General features: G+C 34.4%; 1 protein-coding gene across 3 annotated transcripts in view; it reads right to left on the reverse strand.

The window, feature by feature from the left end:
* carmine (AP-3 complex subunit carmine) overlaps nucleotides 1-20,997 on the reverse strand; it is a 278,243-nt gene that overhangs the window by 211,822 nt on the left and 45,424 nt on the right. For all 3 annotated transcript variants that reach the window (XM_089597244.1, XM_089597243.1, XM_089597245.1), the window contains exons 5-6: nucleotides 4,895-5,008; nucleotides 4,638-4,817 (exon numbers count right to left, since the gene is read on the reverse strand). In XM_089597244.1, the coding sequence (XP_089453370.1) occupies nucleotides 4,638-4,817; nucleotides 4,895-5,008 (294 nt within the window). The remainder of the gene's footprint in view (nucleotides 1-4,637; nucleotides 4,818-4,894; nucleotides 5,009-20,997) is intronic.

Consider the following 20,997-nt stretch of genomic DNA (forward strand, 5'->3'; position numbering starts at 1 on the left):
TTTTAAGTCTTAAAAGCTCAGTTGTTATTTATTTCATTACATGTTTATTAATAACCTGATACAACCTAACAACTTGGAATTTTTGTAATAAATATTCGAATTTAGAAAAATTGCTAAAAATTACGAACGATCGTACGAGTTTGATTGAACAATGTTTTGAGAAAAGAAAAATAGTCAATATTTTGAAAAATAGTATGACGAAAATTTTCAATAGAACAATTACTAATACCATTAGAAATATTAATCTACCCTTTTAAGTTGTAAATTTTACTCTTAGCCGTAAATCTTTAATACTTCGAACTCTAAAGATGGAACATGCGTTTTGAGATTTTTAATTGTCAAAATTTACAGTTTCTCTCTGAATTCGAAACCTTCTGGATTAATTTAAAACTTAAATCCAAGGACCATGAAAATGAACCTAAGTTAGGTAAACTACAGAAATACAACACGTTTATGTATTATGACTTATTGTTATAGAATTCATGCGAAACCACCTGCCACTCTTTTATGAAAACTGGTGTTGTTTATTTTAATTATAGTTAATGTTTTAAAAACGATTACATGATGTATGGTTTATTAAGCTCTATGTATTTGACCACTAGAATCCTTCGGCAACGGGCTAGTACTTATACTTTTTCTCATTCCTTGGCAGCTCAAACTATTTTGCGAGAATTTTACGTAGATTACTGCCTATTTACTAGTCACTCGTTTCGGGATACTAGAACGGATTATTCAGCTCTATGATTTAGCCAGTTCAGGCCTTTCTTTGCTCAAGTGACAGTAAAATTTGACTGACATATTGAGGAATTTGCCTGCTTAATATTCAGCTGATAAGCTAAAGTACTTTAATAATAACAATAAAGTAATCTTCTTCTCAGGCTTACATAGGGAACGTAAGCTTTTAGTTGTAACTGGGTGTGCCCGACTGTTCACGTCCTTGAACCCAATTTCTGCCTCTAGTTCAATTGTCAAATTTTCTTGATATCTTAGGTAGCTTAGACAGCTTCGGTAACAGACCTTTGGTCTCGTTGGTTAGCTGAAATACCTCTGTTTAGCCAGTTTTATTTTCGTGTCATCCGTGGGTCTCTTAGGGTTTAGCTCGTGAGCTTTATTTGTTCTTACAAGTAGAGTGAAAATATTTCATTCAAATGATATGGATAATTTTAATTAATGTGTTCTTTTATTAAAAAAATTTAAAATAATAATTCTTTTAAATACAATTTACTCTGGTCACTTTTACAAGGTTTAATTATATTACTAATAAATAACTTACATCTATCACTGATTGTTCTTACTACTGCTTTTGAGTTCCCTAATTTTTTGTGCAGTAATTTTCAGTGGTCCCTTAAACTACACGAATGAGTTCGTTGCTGGTAAGATGTTGCAGTTTCTGCTTTCTCTGCTATCGCCAGAGCCACTTTTGACGGGCTTCTTTTGCTGTACCTCGCTCCTTAGCATAGTCCGATACTATTGATGTTCTCGAAATGCACTTAAGGTGCCTCAGCCAACACGCTATTCCTTACGTGTATAAGGTACTCACGAGTCACGGGAGTCAAGAGTTGACTAAAACTTTAGAGGACAGGCAACCGACATAAAAAAGCGATTTTTCCTCTTGATGGTGCGTTTTCATAGCATCAGAGATAGTAAAAGAGGCCTTTGGTTGAATTAGAACAACCAATGAGCGATATTCTTGCAGACTGCGTTGACAGCAAAACAGTGGGCTTGCACGATGATGCTTTATGTTATGATTTGATGTGTTACGAAATAACAATACAACAGTACTAATCGCATTTTTCTGACAAGTGTGATTAAAATTTTTGGATCAGTGATGATGGAAGTTCACATCAGCAATAAAAGAAACACCAAATATAAGTTGAAAAGAGACGAATATGTTTAAAAATTTTGCAATAAATCTTTTTGAGTATCTTACAATAAATTTGAATACAATGAAATAATTTGTTAATTATGATTATTTAATTGGTGTACATTTATAGAAATAGATAATCAATGCGCAAGTAAACTATTCATTTAAACATACAATACAATTTATGCATTCATACATGTAATGAACAATTTCGATACATACATGCATTCTTACAACGAGGCTGGCCGTATTACATGTCAGCATATTATAAAACATTCACCTTAAAGCTAATATACACACACGCATATAAGTAACGTATGAGCTCCACTTGTTATATGAGCTTGTGTATGTATACAATACGTCTTGTATGAATCTGACGGATGAATTGCGTTTTTACTTATAATATGACTCGTCTGTATAAACGTGGGATCTAACACTAAAATATGTTCAATTTTACGTTCTTTGCTCTGAAGTTGAGCGACCTTGGAATACAATGGAACTTTAATCTATTATCAGCTCTCCACTAAGGAGGTCTTTGGGAGGCCGCTGTTGAGCCGATAAAGCATCATATTAGGCAAGTAATTAGTAAATAAATATTTATCTTCATTCAATACGCCATACTGCTCTGCAGAATCGAAGCCTGTCTCAACTCTTACTCCTTGGTTCGTTTGAATGGTGATCCTTTAGACTTTAATCCGTTTACTCCAGCTCACTTCTTGATCCTCCAAATTCTATCTTATATCTGAACCAGATGTTATATCTGAAAGAATATGCTACTACGGTGTTGAAAATTAATTTCTTGAATGCTTAAGTATTTTGGAAAGAAGTAGTCTTCAGAGCACCTTTCTGCTTTCCAGAGTCAATTAAAATGGTTGCTTCCTCCCAGAAACTTTGGAATCAGAGATCTGGTTCTTGTTAAGAGTCTGCCCTTCCAAGTAGCTAGCCGTTAGATAATTTTGTCGACGTCTATTAGGACGTTAAATTTATAAAACTCACATTAATTTTTGTTGACAATATTTTATAAAAAAATAATTCATATTTCATAGTTTTATGATTATTTTTTTAATTCAATTTTCCGACCTCGGGCGTTTTTGAGGGTCGGGTGTGCCCTCGGTAGGAAAAATAGAATTCGCCACACAAGTGCCATCGCTCCACAGCTACCTTACGTCCCTCGGGCCACAAAATATCTCTGGAGACGACGGCACTTATCCGACGAAAACTAGTATTTCTTACGATGGGCCCACAGTGCAACTGCCGCTTTGCGCCCTCGGGCCATACTTTACGCCTTTGAAATCACTTTGGGCCCACAGACAGAAAAGTTTTTTAAGCCCTCCGGGCCCTAAGTATTTTTCTGCCCTACGGCCTAAAGTGATGTACCGGGCGCAAAGTGTGCCCACGGTTGCAAAATTGCACTTTGCGCCCTCGGTAAGAAAAACATTATACGCGACTCGGGCACCAACATACAACAATTGCGCCCTTCGAGCGCTCATGTTTGTACTTTGTGCCCTAGTGACGTAATGTACCATTTCCGCCCTCGGGTGGTTTTGGGAGGCTGGTACTTCCTCGGGCAAAAAAGCAGTTTTCCGGAACTCGTTCGAAAAGTCTCCTTTACGAACCTCGTTACGTCCCTCGCCTTCGGCTCGAGCCGCAAACCTCTCGGTTCGCAAACAAAGACTTTTCAAACTCGTAGGAAAACTACCATTATTATATTCAATTCATTTATAAACAAGCTTATAATAAGCGTTACTCGTGATTTATTTTCACGTTTTTAATCATCAATACAGCTGAATGATTAAGTTTTATTAGATTTTATGTGTCTCATTTGTTCGTTACATCAACCTACGGAATAAACTTATTCTATAATTTTACCAAATTCAAGTGTTCATCAGTAAATTATTTATTTTATGTTTCATGCATAACATTAAGGTACAACGTAAGTGTAATTATTTAAGGCATGCGAATGATGCAGCATCGTCGCGTTACCTTGTTATCTCTAATACTTCATGTAAAATTATCCACCACTATGAAAATGAGCATTTATACATGTATGAGGCTAGAGTTAATTGACTGACTGCATGCAAACAACGGTTTCACCTCTAGTCAGTATGCATCGAGCTCTGTCTCTAAAAGATCGTGTTACGACTTTAGCACTACGCGCTCTTAACTGATCGTAGTTGGAAACACGTACATGACGAGCAAGTTTCGTAGAAATGTAAACCAAGTAAGGAAAGGTCGGGACTTAAACTTGTGAACATGTAATACTAAGTTTTCGAGCTACAAGAACCGCAACAAAGCAACAATAATTACTTTGGTACAAAGCAACAAAAATTACTGTGGTACCGTGGCCACCAAAAGTACTACTTATACTCCGAAGTATAGATCTTCTTTATTTGTCAATTAATCAACTTAATTTCCGTTTGTTGCACTAAATTATGCATTTTTCATCGTAAGATTTTCTTTTGTATCAAAGATTATTTTGTTCCATTGAAAGAAGTAGAAGTGAATTTATGTGTAGGGTACTGCCTTTTTTTTAATCTCTTCTCAGTGTATATCTCTCCCTGAGATTTCAACTATCCGGCATCCCACAAATTATACAGTCTACTCATCTAATTGTTAAATAAGTATAATTACGCTTACAATAAAATATTCTGATGTTCAATAAAAAAAAACTATAAATCTTCTTTAATGACAGCATTGAATTGTTAAAAGAGGTTTCGTCAATAGTAAATAACAATACTTAGAGTATGTTATGTCTTACTTATTTATCACTTACTGTTTTTCCTGACGTTTGCTTTGGACCTACTGATATATCAAATTTACCACCACTTTGTTCCTTTAAGCTGATGTTGTGCCTCACATACAATGGAATAGTTACAACGCTTTGAGAAGCTATGTGATACGATATTAATCTAAAGTTGCCGTCCGGGGGAATAAACGACAGTATCTTTTCTGACTGAAATGTTAACATGCACTCATAGCATTAAAAAATTTTCAAGAACATTATATAAAATTTTTCAAATAAAAACTTACTTCCCATCTCTTAAACCTTACGCAAGGATGAAAACTTACATCATCAAATAACCTTGGATTAACAAAAGTTAGTGTCAAATCAGGCATTCCACTCAACTTTATACAGCAATCAATCTAAAAATACAAAAAAAATTATTATAGTAATTGTAATTAAAGCAACAGCATTTACAACAATAAAGAAACTATGGCAGCCTTACAATATTGCACTACACTATAAAAACTAGAAAATATTAAAAATTTATGAACATAGTCTAATAACTGTTCATAAGTAAATATTGATGTAACACTTTTTATAAATATATGTTCAAGTCATAACAATGAAATTGTACTTTCAAAGACGTTAAATAGTATAACAAACTAGGACATAGTTTTATCCTTCCTAATAGATCCTAATATTTCTACCATTATCAAATAGAATCTTTTACTATAGTTTTAAAATTACTTGCTTTATTTAAATTGTTTCCCGGTGCAAACTACATACTAATCGATCATAAAGAAAATCAATTTTATAAAAAACCAGCTGTGGGTTCTACGGGCTCCAGGCCATTTTCTACACAGCCATTACAATTTACATTATAAAATATTGAGTAAACACAGTTAAATTAAAAAATTTATGATATAATACTTGTACTACATCATTTTTATACTTTATTGTATTGAACAAAAGTTATCGATACACAACAAATCTCAAAGCACCTAATAAGTCACGTGGCAAATACAAATAAAAAAAATACACATACACGTACGCACACACACACATACGCAATGGCATATGAGCATCAACGCATTAATTGCCACTTTCAAAGTCAGTGAGAATGGCGAGCAATGCTAAGAGAGACTACTTAGTCTAGTCAAACTATACGTATACTTACAGGGATGGTTGTACGCTGTATGGATTTATGGCATTATGCCACCCCTGTGAGTATTTAACTATTATACAGACAGCACGTGGCATGTGGAGAAGCTACGAACAGATATAACCGAAAAAAGCCAAAGTCAAAGAGAAGGGAACCGTCGAGTCTTTCAGTGCTTAGGAGAGCTGTGTGCGGCAATACATATAAAATGTTGGGAAAAATTGTGGTTAATGACAACAGAAACTTTTAATGAGTTACTAAATAAGATTTACTTTGCCAATAATTTATTTAATTTTTTTAATTAAAAAATGTTTAAACATATATTCTACGACCAAAATATCCATGTCATCTTTATAAAATATAGTCCATGAATAAAAGGATTTTTTAATCTTATGTTTTCCAGTAAAGGAAAAATTCGTCATTCCCTGGACAATTTTTCCAAGAATATAGAAAAAATAGTTTTGTCCAAATCAAAAGTCGTTTCCATCCATTTATTTAACAATTAATGATGAAATGCCAAATTTTTTTGTAGTTTTTACCTTGTATCTCCACTTCTACTGCTCTTAGAGAAATTTTTAAACTGCCAATCTCTTCGTCATCAAATCTCCTATAAAATTCACACTTTTGCAAGTTTTGCCACCAAAAATTTTATTTTGCAACTTAAGCAATAGCAAATATTTAAGTTAATTTTGCATACTTTTTTCCCAACAAATGTCATTGTATTTGTTATAAAAAAACATGAATTGAAAAAAAAAGAATGCTCTAGTTTACTTTGAAGACATGATACAAAAAACTGGCTTTATTTTGCAATAACAGACTGATGAATAAATTTTTTATTGCGAAAAAATTTGTGTATCGTCTTTATGTAATTCTGCATCTAACAGTTGGAGTACTGGCGTTTGAATTTATATAAGTTACTGTACATATTCATACAGTTACAAACATAGTATTCAACATTGAGCATGCCTAATTGACAAATCTTTGTCAAGTAAATCTTCACTGTATTTAAGAAAAAAAAAATTGATACACGAAAAATTAAGATTTTAATTCTTCTCATGCAGGGGGCATTCAAAAGTAGAGTTGGCATTTTTTTTCTTTAAATCTTTCATTACGATTAAAAATAGCCTCAAATAAAGTGAGAGAACGAAAGTTCCAAAAAAATTTTGTCAACAAAAAGTATTTAAAAAACTCTATTGTTATAAACTAACAAATTTTTAAACCAAATTTTCAGCACCATCATACTAATGAACAAGTCTGTTTACACAATAACAAAACATAGAAGAATATACCTTTTATAAAACGATATTTTAAACAACCCTCAGTGTTCACTTGAAAGTAAACACCTTTGATATGTTGGAGGGACTGAGAGCAAAAGAGAGAGATTAGATTAGATTAGATAAGTTTATTGAGGCTAGGGACTCAGGGTCCATGGTAGCCATGACTGTACATATTGCCTAGGTGCTAGGCAAAATTAGTGAGTGTACAGACTCACTCATGATACTTACATGTCAAGCTCCAGCAGTATTTTAGTTAGAACATACAAGAAAATATTCAATAAAAAAGTAAAAATAAAATAAAATAAAGTAAAATAAAAGTACAATGAAATAATAAGAAGTAAATAACGAATTATAATATAATAATCGAATATACCATACTAGACAAATTGGTGAAGCTCCAATATATGCCGACTCATCACCAAAGTCTGTTATAATCTACCTGAGACGCAGGTCAATGGATTTGATGTACTCTAAAAGATGTCTCTTGAAGCAAGGCAAAGTAGCCTCCATATGAATACTTGTAGGAATCATATTCTGTAGCCAAGCAACAGCAACAGAAAACTGCATTTATATGTCTCCGTGCGCGCCCACGGAACGATAAGATCAAGAGAACTAGAAATGGTATAATTAGTGGCACTTTCAGGTCTAAAGTTGAAGAGCCTTCTCAAATACACTGTAGCATATGTGCGGAGAACAACGGATACCAAACAGACCACCATGTAAGTAACTCTACTATCGAAGCTGAGGACAGAATACTTCCTATAGATTGGCGAAATATGCTCCCATTTTTGGGTACCAAAAGAGATGATGATAAACTGATTTAATAATGTCAAGGTTTAATAAACAGAGTGGCAACTTTCAAAGTACATAGAAGTCTACAATAGTTAGCATACATACAGACTAGCAGCCTCCCGTCTCGGCTTCGCCCGAGACTTACTAAATAAAACACCGTAGTGTGTTGACATGTAATGTGAAACATTTTCAGTTAGAAATTTTACACATATTCCTGATACATCTAAAAACAAAAATCTTCTTATTAAAAACATATTTTTTCGGAATCCATATAGTTTATTTGGTTAAATAATGAGGTGTAAAAATTCAAAAAAATTATTATGCTGAAAAGTACCGTGCATTCTTTATGCCATAAAATAATCGGTGGCCATAAGAAGCCGTTGATTTACAGTTTCTTCCGTGTAATTCACGAAAACGGCTATTTTTTAAAGCTGTTAAGATTTTAAACCCCCAAAAAATTTATATTAAAAAAAATTTTTTTTCTCATATCTCACAACTTTATTACCAGAGCAACAAAGTCCTGGACCTTAAACCCTACATTTTTATTGCCACAAAAACACAAAAACATTTTCTACTTATTTAAAAATCTGAAGTAGGATCTTTAAAGATTTCAGAGATTGCTGTGAGGGTACAATGAAAAGCTGATCTTTCACGTAATGGACTCTTTAGTTGTTAATTTTGACGCTGCTGTTTCAATCTCGATAAATTTTCTGCGTCAGTTTCTTGACGCCTGAGTAAAATTGTATTTATTAGATACACTTGAAGTTTTTCTTCCGAATCACCCTCTTGCGACTTTTGGCATACTTAAAATTTGTGTGACCCCTAAAGTGTGTTTTCTGTCAACTTAGTTCTAATATATTTGTTGGCAAGGTAGTTCGACGTCCGATGGCCCTAAAAAAGACCGATGAGCTTTTTAAGTTAACTCTTTCTTGACTGCAGTTAACAGCAATTGTGACCTGGATACCTCAGGGTGATCTTTTCTGGCTTGCTGTTAAAGATACAGACTGATTGGGAGAAAAATTACAAAGTCCGAAGCTTTGGGGCTAGTTGTAGTGCTTTTTCCCAACGTCTCCCGGTATAACGTCGAAGACGTTGGTGTCTAAAAAACCTTTTTTATTTGGAGATTCTGTTGTTTTGGTGATCTTAGATGGGGAGATTGGTTAGTGATACTTGTCCAGTGGAGGCTGTCCCGTTGGCTTAAGTTTTTTTTCCTACACAGTTGTTATAGGTTTGCCCAACGCAGACTTTGGAGAGGATCAGTGATTCCTGGTTGAATTCTTAGAGTCGAGAGGGTAATATAGGGTCGTCGGTCACCGGGTTTTCCAGCCTTGCGAAGTACCACTCCGTAGGTGACGTCTGCTAGTAAATGGCTGACTTGGTTTAATAGTGCCCGTCTTTAGTTAATATAGTCTTTTCGACGAATCGCTTCCGGAAATGGTAATAAAAATGTGTTTGTTGGTAAGGTAGTTTACACTTAGGTGGATGCTAAAAAGAACCGATGAAATTGATGGTTAAGTAGGGAACGTAAATACTTATAATGGCGCTAAAAAGCGCCAGTGGTAAAACTTCCAGGCTATTCTTATTCCTGATGATGAAGAGCTGGCTACGGTTGCTTGATTCTTACCCTGGGAGTCTCGATATACGGAGACTATGATAGAGGGAGGTACGCTGATGACCAAAGAATATCTCGTCTTGGGTCGTTCCCCGGATAACCAACCGCTCATTGTTAGACGGGAACATATGGGTAAGCGCATTGGGGACGCGACGACCAAGAAGGTAGCCGTTGTGGCTGCCCATGCCCCTCAGAGCTCAGAGCTATTTTCTTCCCTTGCTTACATTTGTAGCCACAAATTCTCTAACTGCACCAGGTGGGACGGTGGAACTCTCTTACAACTCTGATGAGTTGGAGCAGATTGTGCTCTGGCTAGATATGTCTCCTGGTATTGTGGCAGAGACGGCATCGGTTGGAATAATCTTTTTTTTTTTGATCGCACTCGTTGAGATTCAGGGTGAAGGGACACTTAGGTCCCTTCCCCCTTAGAGAAGAGTGTCGTCCGTAACCGGGATACCCAGCTGCAAGACTATTATCAGCATTCTCAATACAGCTCGTTGAGTTGCCGAAGCTCGACTACAACACTATGGAGACGCTCCAGCCTATTATAACTACACTTATTTAATTATGTTGCAGGTAGCTTCGATTTTATGTCAACGCCACCTAGCGGATTTTACTGAACTAAAGTGAAAAGCTGGCATATTTTTGCAAAACTTTGAGCTCATTTATTGCTATTGTTATTAAATTTTTTAAGATAAAAACTATACTAAAACCATCTAGGAAGTATCATGAATCAGTGTGCAAAATTTCAACAAAATCGGTTCAGTAGTTTTCGCGGTTAGCGATTACAACGGTTTTAGCGCTTCTTCTTTATGTATTAGTAAGATAATGTACAGAATAATAATGATAATAATAATAACAATTAATTGATTGATCTGTGAGACGCAATTCGACGATATAATAAACAAATAAATAAATTTCTCTAGGTAGTAAATAATATATAAATAATATATAAGTAATATAAGTAATATATGGCCGATAAACTATTGAACCATTGAACCACTCGCAATGTACCATCGCTACCTCAATCGCTTTTGAATAGCCAATCAAAAAGTGTAGCTTCAAATAAATCAAGGGAGCCGCTAAGTCTGATGGTCTCAGGGACTTCTTCTCACAGTCTTATAGCACTCAGAACAAAAGATCGATCATCAGTGACAGTACGTGCAAAAAGGACGAAAAGATCGGTCGCGACACGCCTAGCGGATTTCCTTAGGACCTCGGACAGTGGGAACAACTCTGCCAGGTATTTTAGTCTCTCCGAGGTGAGCAGCCGATGGACCATACAATTCAAGAAATATCTTCTCGTGGCATCAACGGTCAACCAGCCAAGCCGTCGGTAATACGGCCTCATTTTAGAAGAGAGAGAGAGAGAGAGAGAAAAAGATAAAGATATTAGATTTTATTAGATTAGATTAGATTTATCCAACAGACCAAGGACTTAGAGACGTACTCATGGGTCCTGTATATATACTAAGCCGTATATACGTTTTTGTATTGAATAAGGGTAACGAAAAATTATAGCCCAATAATAGTTACGCAATTATTACATAGCTTAAATAAAATAATAAAAAATTAAATCAACAAAAGATAAAAATAATAACAACAATAATAGTAGACGTAAATAAATGAATGAATGAATGCGTGATAAATTTTAGTAACAAACAGCAATTAACGCAAATTGACAAATACAAGCTGGTAATATTTATAGAGTTCTCTCTTGAAACATGGACGCTGTTATAAGTCACGTATAACAATTGGGAAACATTTTACCAGTATCAACAAAGAAAGAATAATGCAGAGATTTACGCGCGGCAGGAAGGATAAGCAGATCAAGATGGGATGCCCGTTCAGTATTAGGCCTATTATGAGGTCTAAATTGGAATCTTCACGATGGATACTGTGGCTGACTACAGCGCATGATTGAAGCACGGAATAAAAACATAAGATATTCAATCCTAAGGAAATAGGGAAGCATATTCCATTTCTTATATTTAGATGTGATGTGCTCCTGCTTGGGTGTTCCTGTTACGAAGCGGATAGCTGCATGCACTCTCCTGGAAAGTTTAGGTGTAAGCTCCGTATGGAGTGAGAAAAAGAAACCAGTACAATAATATTAGTAAGGCAGTATAAGTGGTTTGACTAACGTAAGATTACAATTCTGAGGAAGTGGCGATCCACACTTACCAAAGCGATATAGCGTAGTAGAACATTCATCTGATGTAGTACAGCACTGCGCTTGAAAGTTCAATGCAGAGTCAAGCACAATGCCTAGTATTTTTAGTGTGTCAGAAATTTTAACTACGAAAACATCAAGCAAAACGTCAGATACAGGTACATGGGTGGTTAGGAGTCTACTCATAAAATTAGGTAAGCCCAACCATAAAGCACTTGTCCTTTCCTTATTGATAAGAACACCATTAAAGAGTACCCAAAATAAATTATTGTGTAAATCCTCATTAACCATACGCACAATACTCGCCAATGAATCAAAAGAACCATGAAGATATACACATAGATCATCAGCATAAAGATGATATGAACAGTGTTTAATTGCAGAACTTATGTCGTTTATGGAGAGAGAAGAAAGTAACGGGCCAAGAGCCTTGTGGTACACCCGAATGTGTGAACAAAGGTTAAGTGCTCTACCTTTAGAATAAATTACAACTTAAGACTGATCAGTGAGGTAAGACTCAACCCCATTGCAGGTAGACCTTGAAAATCCCAAATCTCAGAGCTTATTATACATTTTTGATGTCAACAATATCGAAAGCTCGCGAAAAATTAATAGCTACCAGAAATATAGCCCGCTGCCCATCAATAGCAACCCTAATATTATCAACCAGTTTAATAACTGCTAATTGTGTGCTATGAAATCTTCGATACCCTAACTGCAGTGGATCGAGTATGTTTAGTCGCGTTACGTATTCTAAAATTTGTGTACGTACAATAGTTTCGAAAACCATAGGAGTATCACTTAACAAGCTAACAGGTCTAACATCTTTTACTCTTTTAGGGATCCTGGTCTTGGAAATTGGGTATACATGGGACTGCTTCCATAATGTAGAAGAAATTTTGCTTTGACGTGACGCATCAAAGACATTCATCAATACAGGAACAACGTAGAATACAATCACGTAAAAAGCGTAGGGGTATACCATCAGTCCCAGTTGCATTTGAGCGCCCACTCCTTATATAATTATAGATATCAGATGCCTTGACAGCGCTATAGAATAATCTATTATCATTATTAACTTCAACGGAAGGGATATGAGTAGTTAGTGGCACAATACTTGGATTATCTATGAAAAATGTATTCAGTGAATCAAGGTCAGTCCGTAGAGTATTGTAATGAACAGCACTGTTCGACAGGCCAGCACTATTAATACAGTGGTAGCAAGAAATGGCATTAAGTATGGCAAGTTTAGCGAGGTTACGGAGAAGGTTACGGATTTCTCTATCACTATCTTTCCTGGTACGGTTAAAAGTGTGGCAAACAGCATTTTTTACTTAAAAATCCTACGTAAATCTGCAGTCGTCCACAGATTGTGGATTATTGTATTTAAAACAAACAAGTAAAATATCATGTAGTGATATACTGGGCACAAAGTGCTGCAAATGAAACGCCAAATTTGAATCATCATCAACAAGACAAAAGTGGTCAATTGTTAAGAACGGATTATCTATATGGTGAGTTTTATTTAAGGGTAAGCGATTAAGATTAGTAGTTTGAAGTGAGTCTACCAATATGTTTTTTGTCAAAAGAGTAGAAAATCAGTCGATATTAAAATTGCCAAGCATAAAAATACTATTATAGGCTTCGTTACAGTTCAGTGATGCATTTTCAACAGTTTCACATCAATATCCGGTCATTGGTGGGTTATATACCAACGCACAAAGAAACTAAAAGGAGTCCAATTTCAATTCTACGAAAAGATATTCTGTATGCACGACATTAAAAGATAATTCAGATGATGATGCAACAATCTTTGACTTTTGGGATTCATGAACATACATAGCAACTCCACGACCCCCTTGACCAATCCAATCGTTGCACAGCAAATAGTAGTCCAGAATGCCATACCATGTGGAATCATGATTCAGATTCAGAAAAGACTCACACCCATAATCTGCACACTATAAGTTAAAACAAAATTGCGTACATCGACAAAGTTAGCATTCAGGGATGGTGCATTACAATGACTAACACATAAATACGTGGTTCCAGTGACCTTATTCACCATGATTTACAAATGAAGGAGCAAGCCTAATTTTCTAACATGAAACAGAACATCTAACTCTGTCATAAGCACTATGATTAATATTATCTGCAATATTGAATGCTTGGCAACATGCACATCGCAACTTTGTCTTATGAATACAAATATTAGATGCATGAGGGCCAGCAAAGTAGCCACAACATGCATCACTCTGACATTCTTTAGCGATGTGACGAATCTTCGTGCATTTATAGCATTGCAAAATAGAAACAAGGTTAGCGACACTACGGGATCGCTAACTAAAATAAACTCGCGCCTTTTCCCGTAATATTTAATGGTGCTTAGGTACAACTTCAATAATACATGAGCGAAATTTTTATTATCAGGTAGCGGAAACATATACATAATTTTTACTAAAAACTTATTGCAGTCAGGTAAATTTTGGTTAACGACACAGTCAACTATTTTAGATTCCTTTAATTCCACAGGGATATTACGTACAATAAGACGCGTGTTCTTATATGCAGTTACTTTAATTTAATGCTCAGAGTACGCATGGGTGAGCTGATTTTTTATAACAGTTTCATTCAATGAGTCACCCTCTAAAATTATAGCACTATTTCGCGAATATATTTTTTTATTTACACTAGTTTTTAAATTTGAAGGGTTAATGGTTTTTTTGACTGCATGACGCAGGAAGAAGACGCACAGATGACGCAGGAAGAAGACCACAGCGACTACCGAGAACATACGGTAACCAGAGTTTGCGATATTTTTTGAGATAGCTTAAAGGGCGTTAATACTCGCTTTTTCAATATTTGTACATGCATCGTTTAAAGACTTACCGCAGAAACTGTGAACCCGGTTGACCTCAAGCTTACACAAATATGCAGTGAAAATTTTAGTTATAACAGTGATCAAGCTATCCATTGTATCTCGAAGTTTTTATGCCTTCACACCAATAGCCTTCTCGTTTCCAAGCACAGTAAACATTACACGATGTTTATTTACTTCATCAAGCATACTCATAACATCACTATGCGAAATCAACGATGATTCTTTCACAGATGTAAAAAAACCATCACTGTCCCCACTCTCATTAATACCATCACTATTATACCTATCTCTCCGTTTACTGAAAGAAACAGCAATCACACACATGTATGCACTAACACATCTATGACTTATCTCCTAGCATATAAACACACTAATACATACAAGTCAATGGCACATGGCTCAGCAAAAATTCCAGCAACGATATTCACGGGGATAACGAAGATCGCTCTTGTGATACCAAGAAGAGCACCAAACAAGGCTTCTGATACCGTTACAACATAGAATAGACATGCAATAGTCACCAGGTCCACCGAAGTTGAGCCGGAAAACAAAAATGCAAGCCATTACAGCATTAACAACACATACACCAGCGCGTTCAGGTAGTTTGCTTGACAAAACAGTCGAAAATGTTAAAAATCTGCAACCTGTGCAGAAAATAACACTCTTGCAGCAAGTTTCAGTGAGATAGCTTGCAACAGGCCTGAAAAAACACGCCCTAAGACAGTAGGCAGCAGTAAAAAAGACAAAAAAAGCGGAGCGAAAAATGAAAGCCTTAATCAGTTACGAACCTTACTTGATTAAGAGACCTTAAGAGAGAAAAAGAAAAAAAAGAGAAAGAGAGAGATGAACAGCGTTGGTCCAACGCGCACTTGTAAAGGAGGAGAAGAGAGGGCTCACTTGGCCAATCTAAATTTAGGTCATATTATAAGCACTATATGAGTGCGTACGCCGCTCCTTTCCTCCTTTCTCTTCCTGGTTCCCGGCTCTTTACAAAAGCCGAGCATCTTGGACCCCCACTTCAGGTCGGACTTTCGCAACGACAAGTCACTTTGTTAGTTCCCCAGCAGACGCTGTTTCCTGCGGGAGCAATTTTCCAGGTCACGCTTAGCTTTAAATAGCGATTCGGCATCCTTTTTCTCGAGTTTCGTACATCTCTGTCACTCTCTTTCTCTCTCTCTCTCTCTCTCTCTCTCTCTCTCTCTCTCTCTCTCTCTCTCTATCATGTAAATTCAAATTTAGACATCATGACATGCCTGGCACAAAACGGGCATCTCACCTGGATCTGCTTACCTCTCCTACCACTCTTAAGTTTCTACATGATTCTTTCTTCGTTGGTAGCGCTGGTGTGTGGAACGGTTTGTCAATTGCTAAACGTGAATTATACCAGCGCCCGTGTTTCAAGAGTGAACTTTATAAATACTACCAGCTTGTCTTCAACAACTCGCGTTAATTGTTAATTGTAACAAAATCTTATCGTGTTGTTCTATTTATTTAATTACGCTTTCCATTACTACTGTTATTGATTTTATTTCTTGTAAACTACATTTTTATTAATTTTATTATTTTGAGTCGTTTTTTTTTTTTTTTTTCTTCTTTTTGTTTTCTTTATTTTTTTATTTTAATAATGTAATAATTGCGATAGTATTTTTGGGCGCTAATATTCAGTAGCCTCTTTGAAATGTTTTAATGTATATACGGCTTAGGCTATACAGGACCACAGAGCACGTCTCTGAGTCCTTAGTCTGTTAAATAAATGAATCTAATCTAATCTAATCTAATCTTATCTTTTATCTGTTTGTAATTTTGGGCTAAGCCATCTTTATTTCTTTACATATATTACAAACGCTTACATACTCATTCTAAGTCATGTATATTATACCTACACCATATATCTGAAAGGATACTTAAAGAAAAACATCCTGTAGTACTTCTTTACCTTGAATAGAATAGTTATCACGTACCAGTAAATGTAGCTAAACTCAACTAATCTTCTCACTCATAAATGAAAAAATTCTGAAAGAATAAAACACAATAAAAAATAACAATTGATTCATAGAACCACGTATAAATAAAGTAAAAATAAAAAATAATGTAATGAAGGTGTGCTTGAAAAAGTTTTTTAAAAAAATTAGAAAGTTGAATACAAAATTAATGATTTACTTCAAAACTAACACATTAATAAAAATAAAATACATAACCATCAATTCAAAGAAGAGCTAATACTAAATAATGATTTTGAAAAGTTTTGAAAGAAAAAGATATTTTATTGAGTAAATAATATGCATAATGTATGTTAAAATTTGAGTAACGAATAAATTAACGAACAGTTAATGAATATTTAAATTAAAAATAAATGACGAATCACATTATAAAGGGAGTAACGGTAGCCACCATTTTAGAATAGCTCGTAGCTAAGTAGATATGGTTCTCAGCTGAAATAAACGAGGTCAAGAATTAGAACTCCGTAACAAGTGTTTCATTTGTATATTCTTTAAAGAAATAAAAATCAAGCGTTGATTTTCGTTACATAGTTTCGTGAAAATTCTGAAATCGTTCTGAAACTTTTTAAACTTCAATAAGAGGAGTAAGACTTTTTTAGTTCTAGAATACTATCACTTTTTTTATTCTTATACATTATACATCATGCATGTGTAACAAACTATACCTTATATGCATACAAAAATAAAAGGACATTTCAAAGTACTCTAACAATAATAATCAGCGTGTACAGTACTGTATTCTAAATCCAAATTTATTGTCAAATAACTTTCTCCACAATTTTCAAATTGTATCTTAAATCCAAATTCATCATCACATAACTTTTTTTATCAATTTATTATAAAATAAGATCCACTACAATATCGTTCGATTTCGACTCGTTAACAACGATTGTTTAGTAATGTCGGCTGATACAGAGAGTGCGGTTTTCTGTGAATAAATAACTGCTTAGCCACGAAATTTTAACCAATAAGTATCCGAGTAGTAAAACTGTAAAGATAAACAGGTGGTGCGCTAACATTGTTGCAATGCGCGCAATTACTGATGTGTACTAGTATTACAGCATAAGCTACCATTGTCTGTGTAAAACCTTAATTATATCAATAAATGAAACACGTTAGCGTTCAGATAACATTTTAATACTCACTGTGTGCTAAATAATTGACACTTACTGTTAGTTATCAGGCTAAAAAGTCATCGTTCTTTTGTTATTAGGCAATCATAGCAACTAGGGATTTCTATAACTGATAAGACAATTTGGCAGACCTTGTAAATTATTATTTGCGAATGATTAATTTGCAAACTTCACTTAAGTATAATGTGGGGAAAATCAAACAAAAACAACATTGTACTGAACCATAACATAGTAACGACTCTTAATCAGCTCTGAATGGGTAGAAACTTGGCAAATACTTGGCGGGCACTTAGTGGCCACAAGGCAGGTACTTGATAGGCACTTGACGGACATTTAACGGGCACAAGACAAGTATTTCCCGCACACTTGGCGGGTACCTTTTAGTCCCTTACCAAATACTTGAGGGGTACTGTGCGGGATTTAATTGGTAAATCGGCAGCACTTAAGGAGCACTTGCCAGAAACTTCATTGGTACTGTGCAGGCACTTGGCAGGTACTTATCAAGCACTTGATAGTCACTTGCCAAGTATCTACCAATTAAGAGCTGACTAAGTACTATGTTGTTTCTGTTTGATAGTGATCCAAATGACACTTAAGTGAATTTTCGGTAAAGTACTAGTTGCTCAAAGCCTGATGATTTTGACAGTCTGTTATCTACAACTATAATTATTAGCTAACAATTTTCTTAAGTTGTACTAAATGAATAGTAACGTGTTTAATTTAGTAATATAATTAAAGTTGTACACAGATAACGATAGCTTATGCTCTGATACTAATACATATCAGTGAGTGCGCGCTTCGCAATAACATAAGCGCACCATCGGTTGGTCACTAAAGTAGTACTGTTCGGCTACTTACTGTCAAAAAGCCTATTGCTATGTAGTTATTTGTTTACACCAAACCTCACTCTATGTTACAAAAAATTGTTTAAACAGGATCAAATCAAACCATCTTGTAAGTGACCTTATTCAAAGAATGAATTATCAAAAAAAAATTGTTCTAATAGATTTGGATTAAGGATACGATGCTTTATACGCAGCACAGCAGGTAAAATTACTTTTTTTTTTTTTTTTTTTTTTTGTCTCAAAATATTATAAGGTTCTACAGAAAAAAGATTTCTAAATAAAATTTTTAGATATCATACGTGTGATAATAGGGCATAACGAAAAAGTATTGAGAAGTCTCATACAAAAAACCTAATCTAAAAATTTGTGATCATTCATAAAATTTTCTTCTTTTTAAAGTTATACTGCTGTAGGCGCGTTATACACAAGGGTAAATCAACGATTTCAGATTTTGACATTGAGAAAAAGTGTAACGGAAGTGGATTTCACTTGGTTCGCCCCCCTTCGCTTCATCCCCCGTGACGTACTTCTGGTTTTCTCTACTCCACGTAACGCCACATTAAATCACGACACCACACATTTTGAATTTTATGAATTTTATTTTTTTTTTCTTCTTACTAATTCTTAAAAAAAAAAAAAAAGTTTCCACTGAGTTTTGAGCCCCGGACTTTCTGCAATTCGTAACTTATTTATGTAAGTTTTTATTTGATGTATATAAGTTCATTTGGTTTAATTATAAAAAAATTAATAAATAATTTACTTAATGGAATAAGTTTTTTTTTCAATTTTTTTTTTTTAAACTTGGAAATTAGTGTATTTTTGCAGAGCACCTTTCCGATGTATTAATCAATATTTATTCCTATATGTTTAATTTGTTACTTTTACAGGAAATAAATAATTGTTTATACAATTTTTCATATTTTTTCAATATTTTCAAAAATCAAACAAAAATTTTTTTGTACTGTACAAATACAATAATTGATTTTCACTGTGTTTTATTCTTTTAAAATTTTTCCATTCGTGATTAAAGTGATTTTTTGACTGGGGGACGTTCTTCACATAGTTAGTGGAGGAAAAGTTCAGAGAAGTGAGAGGAACGCTTGCTGTGTGCAGTAAAGCTAGCAATTTTTTTTCTCATGTGGATGTACTCGTACACATGCTCTTACCCATACTTGATCCCCTCTTTCTAAATTTATTTAGGTCTATTTTAAAATTCGATAGGTTCATCTTAAAGTAATCTTTTGTCCGCCGAAAATTGGGAGATTCCTCTAAATCATATAAATGCCATTTAACGTGGGTTTTTCAGAAGGTTACATGTTAAATATCGATATTTTGAAATGTAACATAAAATAATGGTACAGTCAAACGAGCTGCAATTTTGGTGGGTATTTTTTATGCTATTTCAATACACGTTTGACGTTTGAATAATATCTCGTAAAAAAAAACCTATGTGTAATGAACGTCCTATAGGGACATGTACTGGCATGTAATACCACCCTATTAAAGAAAGCCATACTACAGGATCGTTTTTCTTAATTTTCTATGTACAATTATATTTGGGGTATTAAATATGGACAAGGAATAAGTGTGGGATCGTATGTGATAGATGTAAGCGTGATGTTACAGGTGTGATCAGCGTAGGCAGTAGGAAGTTGTTCTGAAGTCACCGGAAGATTCGATGAAAACGCACAGTCTTGTAGTGGCCAGCCTATAATTTATTTTTATTGTATTGTGTCGTAATATATTGTTTACAATCGTTAACTCATGAAATATTTATTAAAATCATACCTAATTAAAGTAGGTATACTCATTCCCCTGAAAACTGCATCACCTTTGTACACAACGTTGTTTCATAGAAGGTACTTTAATATTCAAAATTATATTGTTTGCCATATAATTTTATAAAAGTATAAATTTATACTTGGGTACCCAAGTACCCACTGTCCACTGGTTTTTAAAGCTAAATTATTTCCTTCTTTCTTATTCAACAACTTTATATCCTTTGGTGAATATATCAAAATGTATGAACAGAGAATGAATTAAAACAAGAATGTTGAAACTATAAATGACTATAAATACAAAAAAAGCATATTGATCACCTTATATATCATACAGTAAATCATTCTTTTTAGTTTTAGCATTTTTCATGACTATTTACACTTCCTAAGTTAAAGACAAAGAGTTTAATTTAATGAAAGTAACCTTATTATTTTAATAAAAAAGGACAGAGGATTTCTGTATTAACGTGGTAAGTAGGAATACTGGTGAAGTCCACTACATGAACATTATGTAGGCTTATTTATTATTTTCTTACTAGGTATGCCACTACCATATAATGTTTTTATTTGTGTTTAACAACACAGTTAATAAACTTATTAGGAATAAAAAAGAGTCTGCGTTACATAGTCATACCTTAATGTTGGTGAAAAAATTTGCTTACAAATTAGACTTAAAACATTATTGTAATAAATTTTATTACTGAAATAAGATAAAATAAAATAAAAAGATATATAGTTATTGAAGTAGTGCAAGTGAG

The sequence above is a fragment of the Copidosoma floridanum genome, unplaced genomic scaffold (genome assembly GCF_036245765.1).
Source record: "Copidosoma floridanum isolate Cflo_tuat_1 unplaced genomic scaffold, Cflo_Japanese_pri ptg000031l, whole genome shotgun sequence".
NCBI classification, from domain to species: Eukaryota; Metazoa; Arthropoda; class Insecta; order Hymenoptera; family Encyrtidae; genus Copidosoma; species Copidosoma floridanum.